Source organism: Myotis brandtii, unplaced genomic scaffold (assembly GCF_000412655.1).
Source record: "Myotis brandtii unplaced genomic scaffold, ASM41265v1 scaffold561, whole genome shotgun sequence".
Classification (NCBI taxonomy): Eukaryota; Metazoa; Chordata; class Mammalia; order Chiroptera; family Vespertilionidae; genus Myotis; species Myotis brandtii.
In genome coordinates, this window is record NW_005370085.1 from 1465524 (window position 1) to 1473385 (window position 7862).

General features: G+C 41.0%; 1 protein-coding gene across 1 annotated transcript in view; it reads left to right on the plus strand.

The window, feature by feature from the left end:
• BLM (Bloom syndrome, RecQ helicase-like) overlaps positions 1-7862 on the plus strand; it is a 75475-nt gene that overhangs the window by 62310 nt on the left and 5303 nt on the right. Inside the window, exons 18-21 of the mRNA XM_005878480.2 lie at positions 717-916; positions 1383-1575; positions 4727-4849; positions 7088-7286. Coding sequence (XP_005878542.1) covers positions 717-916; positions 1383-1575; positions 4727-4849; positions 7088-7286 — 715 coding nt within the window. The remainder of the gene's footprint in view (positions 1-716; positions 917-1382; positions 1576-4726; positions 4850-7087; positions 7287-7862) is intronic.

The following is a 7862-nucleotide window of genomic DNA, read 5'->3' on the forward strand; positions in this document are numbered from 1 at the left end:
AATCATTTTCTTATTTCTTATTTTAAAGTAATTTTTAATAATTTATATTTTGTCATGGTAATGATGTATTTCATTTATCCAGACCTGCCCACAAATGACCTCAGAGCGTTATGATGTGTCTACATTTACTAATCTAACTTTTTTTCCCTTCTCACCAGGGAGTAAGAGTGCAAAAATTCAGTCGGGGATATTTGGAAAGGGGTCTACATATTCACGACACAATGCTGAGAGACTTTTTAAAAAGCTGATACTCGACAAGATCTTGGATGAAGACTTATTTATCAATGCCAATGACCAACCCATTGCCTATGTGATGCTCGGAAGTAAAGCGCAAGCTTTACTAACTCTCTATCTCTCTCCCTTCCTCTCTGTAAAAAATCAATAAAATACATTTTTTTAAAAAAAAAAGAGTTATACAGGATCACTATGTTGCAATATGTAGAAAACCGAAAAAATACAAATAACTCCAGAAAAAAACTGCTAATATTTTAATGTTTGCTCACAATCACATATTTATCATATTGTACATATAATTTAACATTTTTATATAATAATAGTAAGCATTTTATTATTTCTTATTTTAAAGTAATTTTTAATAATTTATATTTTGTCATGGTAATGATGTATTTCATTTATCCAGACCTGCCCACAAATGACCTCAGAGCGTTATGATGTGTCTACATTTACTAATCTAACTTTTTTTCCCTTCTCACCAGGGAGTAAGAGTGCAAAAATTCAGTCGGGGATATTTGGAAAGGGGTCTACATATTCACGACACAATGCTGAGAGACTTTTTAAAAAGCTGATACTCGACAAGATCTTGGATGAAGACTTATTTATCAATGCCAATGACCAACCCATTGCCTATGTGATGCTCGGAAGTAAAGCGCAAGCTTTACTAAATGGGCATTTAAAGGTATGGCATTTTTAATGTTTGTTTCATTGTATTATTTCACAGTGAGTAGACAAAAACATATTACTGCTAATTAAACTCTCTTTTCCAAAGCTTATGGATACTGAATTTATTTGTACTATCTTATATGAACATATTATGTTCCTCTTAATTTGCAAAGAGACCTTAAAATGAAACCCAAGTAATGCAGTACTTATCAAAGTGAATTTAGTGGGTTATCAGATCACTAAATCACCACATGTTTATTAAACTAACATTTGTCAAGAAGTAGTTCTGTGCTAGGCACTGGGGATACAAAGATGGAAAATGCACAGCCCCTGTTCCCAAAGGGCTTACTATCCACTTGGCATAAAAGAAGTAACGCCCAAAAATGCAATGAAGCATTAAATAAAGCCCCTATTTTGATGCAAGTGTGCACACGCACACACTCCTATGATTTCTTTCTCTCTCTCTCTCCCCTAACTCAAAGGTAGACTTTATGGAGACGGAAAATTCCAGCCGTATCAAAAAACAAAAAGCCTTAGTGACGAAGGTTTCCCAGAGGGAAGAGGTTGTTAAGAAATGTCTTGGAGAACTTACGGAAGTGTGCAAATCTCTGGGGAAAGTGTTTGGTGTCCATTACTTCAATATCTTCAACACTGTCACTCTCAAGAAGCTTGCAGGTAGGTGTGTATGAGCCTTCTGTTCCGTGGCATCAGTTAATAGGCCCAAGGTCAGTCTCGCTAAGGAACTTTTTTAAGTGCATAAATGTATCTCAGGCTTTTGTATTATTTTTATTTCATCTCTAAATTAAAAGCTCAGAGAAGCCGTTTAAACTTATTCTTGAGATACTTTCCTCCAATGCTGGATGTTAGAATATGGATAATTGCCGTCTCTAATACCAGATGTTACTTAATGATTAGTCCGCAGGCCGACGCTCTATCCACTGAGCCAAACCAGTTAGGGCTAAGGAACTTTTTTAAGTGCATAAATGTATCTCAGGCTTTTGTATTATTTTTATTTAATCACTAAATTAAAAGCTCAGAGAAGCCATTCACACTTATTCTTGAGATACTTTCCTCCAATGCTAGATGTTAGAATATGGATAATTGCCGTCTCTAATACCAGATGTTACTTAATGATTATGTGTCCATTTGTGCCTGCCTTTATGAAATTTGGCTGTGTTATTATAACGATGTCTTTGCAATGAGGAGCTAAGTTCCTTATGAAAAGAGATGATGTGTTATGCTTCTTTGAATCCGGATCAAGCACTCTTCTGTGTCTTCAGTTAATAAATGCCCTGAGTTATTGCCAAGGCTTCAGATAGCTCAACCAGAATTCTAATAGTAAAGTCTTTGGAAAATAAGTCATTACTTAGGTGATTAACTAGTAGTGTACATCACCTTCCTAAAGTCCCATCATCCTCACCTTCTCTCTTCTCCATTCCCATTCCCAGCACCATAGATCATTATAGTACTTCATCAACTCTAAGATGCCATCTACTTTAAGTCTGTTATGTTATGAACTAGTAAGAAAGAAAAAATTCTGCTAATTAAACTGTAACATGGTGCTTTTGTTGAAAATTACTTTGACTTACTCTGCTTGTACATGGAAAATGCATAAAATTAAAGTGAGCTGATTTAGGTACTTGTAAAAATTCACATTCAAAGCCTGACTCTTCCAAATGATTTTTGAGTCAGTTTTCCATATCTTTGTTTTCCCGCGTGTCATTGAGAATGTTAGTGACAAAGCCTTCTTTGGTGTGTTCCATTATTTTCCCATCACTCATTCTGGTTTGGTGGTCGTGTTTTCTTGACGATACCACAGACTGCCAACAGAAGGCTGGACATCTCAGTGACACAAAGGTAACGCTGCTTCAACCACTCTCGGCGTCTTCTCTTTTAAGTCGTGGAAAGCATTGGTCGTGGTGTGCAAGAAACTATGAAATTGTGGTCATTTTCTCAAAAAGAGAGATTTGCTTTATCAGTGCCAAATGTATCCCCCATTACTCCATTTCTGGGGTTTTCTGCATTCACAATCACCTTATCAGTGCTAATCACAGTCTATTTGTTTTGTAGACATTTTCTGTGGCACGTGAGGAACCGGCCCTGCAGTCACGCTGTGGCCGTGCCAACAGTGCTAATGGCTGTGACTGAGTTCTCATGTGCACAGGCGGCGGCAGCCGCAGTACAGCTACCATTTGACCGTCAGCACTTGTAAGACCAATCTTGACCTCAGCAAAGTCAGATGGTGACTAAGTGTCTTGGAGTTGATGAAATACATTATTTTGTTCCTAGGCTCTTAGTGTAATTTTCTAACTGGTCTCCTTAACTCCAGATATGAACATGATGTACATTTTAATCTTTCAAAACCTCTGTTAAAATGTCAACAGCTCTCCAGATAAAGTACAAAGTCTATCAGGGATCTGCATTTCTACTTGCCTTTCCCACTTCGTCTTCCACTAACTCCCTCAATAAACCTTCTAGTCTGTCCCAAAGGTCTGTTCCTTCTCCTCTAAACATAGAAATGATGTGAAAATCGAAGATTTGAAATCCACCCTTTGCTGAAGTCTACGTAGGAATTATTACTCCCTCACTCCCACAGCCAGTGCATCAATGACTCCTACAGACCAGCCTCCCAAACGCTTCCAAATCCATTTCTTCTTCTCTACTGCTACATCCTAATTCGCGGCATCCTCGGTGGCTCCCACTGGGCTCCTAGTTTCTGCTCTTTCCCTTATAATCCGTTTTCCGTACAGCAGCTAGAGCAGCCGTGGGCAAACTACGGCCCGCGGGCCGGATCCGGCCCGTTTGAAATGAATAAAACTAAAAAAAAAAAAGACCATACCCTTTTATGTAATGATGTTTACTTTGAATTTGTATTAGTTCACACAAACACTCCATCCATGCTTTTGTTCCGGCCCTGTGGTCCAGTTTAAGAACCCATTGTGGCCCTCGAGTCAAAAAGTTTGCCCACCCTTGAGCTAGAGTGATCTTTATAACGACAGGCTTGTCCGGCTACGAGACCGATGTACCATCTGTGTGCAGAGGACTCAACAGCCTACTTGTTAAAGTCAGATTACCCGCTTCACCCCACAGACAGAAAGACTGGAGGAAGAATGGGTTTGGGTTGGGGGTGTGTAACATTTCAGTTACGGGCCCAGCTGTTTTGGCTCAGTGGATAGAGCGTCGGCTTGCAGAATGAAGGGTCCCAGGTTCAATTCTGGTCAAGAGCACATGCCCGGGTTGCAGGCTCCATCCCCAGTAGGGGGCGTGCAGGAGGCAGCCGATCAATGACTCTCTCTCATCATTGATGTTTCTATCTCTCTCTCCCTCTCCCTTCCTCTCTGCAATTAATAAAAATATATTTTTTTAAAAAAATTCTTGTTTAAAAAAAAGAATTCAGTTACGGTCTTTTTGAGTTGGATATACAAGTCTGGAGTGCAAGGGAGAAGTCAGAGCTGGAAACATGACTGTGGACATTCTCCTAAATAGTCTTTATTGTGCGAAGACAGCAAAGTCTGCTTAAACTCTGAGGCACAGCACACAGGTCCTCTCCGGTTACCCTGGTTACTCCGTGTCTATTGCTCTCCCTCCCTCTCAGCCCTGACTTAACACACCTTTGCTGCTGGAATTGGAGGATGGGTTCCTACCCTCGGGGCCTGTCTGCTGCCTCTGTTGGCACCAACTGCCTTGCAGAAAATTGGCCCATGTGCCCAGCGCTCTGCACTTGGTTGGCACGTAACAAGCATGTGCTGAATGGGTGAATGAGCACAAATTCAGTGGGTTTTCTATTGGTGGTAATTTAAATTCCTGCTTTTATGTTCATGCACAGAGTCGTTATCTTCTGATCCTGAGGTTTTGCTTCAAATTGATGGTGTTACTGAAGATAAACTGGAAAAATACGGCGCCGAAGTGATTCCAATATTACAGAAATACTCCGAGTGGACACTGCCAGGTTCAGTATACAGCCAGATATGTGTTTTCTGAAAGCCTGTCTTAACGTTAAGCGATGCATCTCACTGGATTAAATCTCTGTGGTTTCCGGGAGTGTTCATGCTTCCGACACCTTGTCACCCTGACGCTCAAGTGCTCAGGGCACCCTTCAGTGGTGTGCCAGCCACCTCTTGCAGGACACCCTGTGGGATGCCAGCTACCAATCCTGCTACTAGGACCCAAAGGAGGATCTTTGAGCCCAGAAGTTGCTGGTTCTGTTCAGGCAAATACCTGGGGAATCCATAGGGCTGGTGCAGCTCCCGGGCCTGCCACCATCTCGCTCTGTGGTCCGTGGCAGGCCACAGATAACTTCTTTGTGCTTCAGTTTCCTTATCTGAGGAAGGAACATGTTATCTGAAAAGCATGTCTAAAGATAAAATGTAAGAGAGGAGTTTAAATATTTTGGAAAAATGAACCTGGAATTGTAGTGCTAGATTATCTTATTGCTGTTAGCTGTCGAAAGAATCTGTCCAAGTCAGTGCAGCATTAGCAGATGTTCCCAAAGGTTGCATTAGGCCTGTCACGAAGCGTCTCTAATTACGAACCCCATCGCTACTGAGCTATAGAAAGCACTGGCTAAGAGGACATTGAGAGCAAAGGAAGATGTAGGAGGCAGGACACATGCAGAAGTCCTCCTCTAACATACTGCCATGTGATAAGACACAACAGGCCAAGTTCAATGTTTTTCCTGTTTCTGTAAGGATCTCGGTAGGGGTTTCTTTTCTAGGCTAATGGAAATAGTAAACAGGCTGAGAAACGAGTGAGCATGTGTTTCAAGTTCTGTCTGTTCATAATCGTTTTTTATTCATTAACAAAATGCTGCAAAGTAAGGTTTTCATACATTCCTCCGTATCGTCATTACTCCATTAAAGGCCTTGCTTAGACGATTGTGACGGTCCCTTGGTGGGAACTGCATGTTTGTTTACCATAGTAACTTGTTGGGAAGGGTTTTTCCCACATGAGACAGGGCTGCTCTGTGGAAGCAGCCGGCCTGGTGATAATTGCTGCCACTATTGAGGGACAGGCTCTGTGCCAAGAGCTTTGTCTATTTTGTATCACTCAGTCCTCACAACGCCCATTTCACAGGTGGAAATGGGTGAGGCCTTTTCATATCCCCAAAGTCCCACAGCTGGGATGACAGCGCTCTTTGCCCCAGCTACAGTGCCTTTCTGTGGGAACCAGTGTTGGAGGGACAAGGCCTGTCCTGTCCTTTCTACCAGGCAGCAGGGTAGCCTGAGGGCGAACCAAACCAGCCAGGAAATACCTCCCTTCAGAAAATGGAGGAATGAATTTATCTGTGGGGGTTTCATGTTCTTTCCCTGTGTTGGGATGCCAGTACCTGTGGAAGTTACCCTCTTCTTTAAGTGTGTGCTGCCATACAGACCCATTTCCTGCATGGTGTGTGAAATGTGCCAAAATATTATGCAAAGAGGTGTTTTTGTCTTTAAGAGTAAAATATGGCCTGGAAGTTTCTGACACTCATTTACTAAATAACTGTTGTTCAGAAGTGAGGTACAGAGCATAGTTTATGTTTCTCTTATATCGGGTTATTTTTTCAGCATATGTAAATTGACAAATAAAATTTATCTTTTATATAGCACATTATACTTTTAAAAGAGCTTAACAGGATTAACTGCCCAAATAGTAACGGGTGTAGGTCATACACATAGAGTAGGAGCTAAACCTGAGGTCTCTAGTTGAGTTAAAGAGAATCACAGATTTTTTTTTTAATATATATTTTTATTGATTTCAGAGAGGAAAGGAGGGAGAGAGAGAGATAGAAACATCAATGATGAGAGAGAATCATTGATCAGCTACCTCCTGCACGCCCCACACTAGGGATCAAGCTTGCAACCCGGGCATATGCCCCAATCGGGAATCGAACTGTGACCTCCTGGTTCATAGGTCGACACTCAACCACAGCCACACTGGCCAGGCCCACAGATTTTTTTTTTTTTTTAATGAATTCTTAGCCTCTATCTTTCAAAAAATTAATTGCCATTGAGCACTTTGGGGCTTTGTGAAATAAAAAAATTTAAAAAGTTCAGTTCCTGCGGAATTGTCAAACCCAGGTGGCAAGAAGACACCAGGAAAGCAGGTAGGTGTCAGCTGAACTGCGTGTGTTGTGCGTCTCCGTGTAGACAAACGACACTGGGACCAGCAGACATCACTAGTAATGTCTGCGTTGTCCTTTTTGCAGTTGAGGACAGCTCCCCACAGATGAGCCCATCCAGCAGCAGAAGCGCTAGGAATGGCTCGGAGGAGTGCGATGAGGAAACACCTATATCCTCTCACTACTTTGCAAATAAAACCAAAAATGAAAGAAAGCGGAAAAGGATGCCAGCCTGCCAAAGGTCTAAAAGGAGAAGAACTGGTGTTGGTGATTTCAAGACAAAAGGGTAAGTTCTGCAACCCAGGGTATAAGGGAGAAAAGTATAAAAGTGCAACTGCTTTGGTTTTCTTTGAATCATTTATTAAAATAAACCATTATTAAGTGTTGCTTGATTCAACATTTGCTTTAGCTTTCATTTTATGTATTTATTTTTTAACATATTTTTATTGATTTCAGAGAGGAAGGGAGAGGGAGAGAGAGAGATAGAAACATCAATGATGAGAGAGAATCATTGATCGGCTGCCTCCTGCACGCCCCTGACTGAGGATCGAGCCAGCAACCTGGGCATGTGCCCTAATTGGGAATCAAACCGCAACCTCCTGGTTCATAGGTCAACACTTAACCACTGAGCCGTGCTGGTCGGGCTGCTTCAGTTTTTAAAAATAACCTACTCCTAAGTTGATTATCATTAAAATTTTCTAGTTTGTAAAAACTCCAATTTTGACTTTAACTTAGAAAAAAAATGTTTTATAATTGCTCTTCTTAAGAGTCTTTTCCACCTAAAATACTATAAATCATATACTAGCTGAATAAACAGAAGCTTTTGTTTCCTCCTTACTTTTATGATTCTGTCAGTACTTGC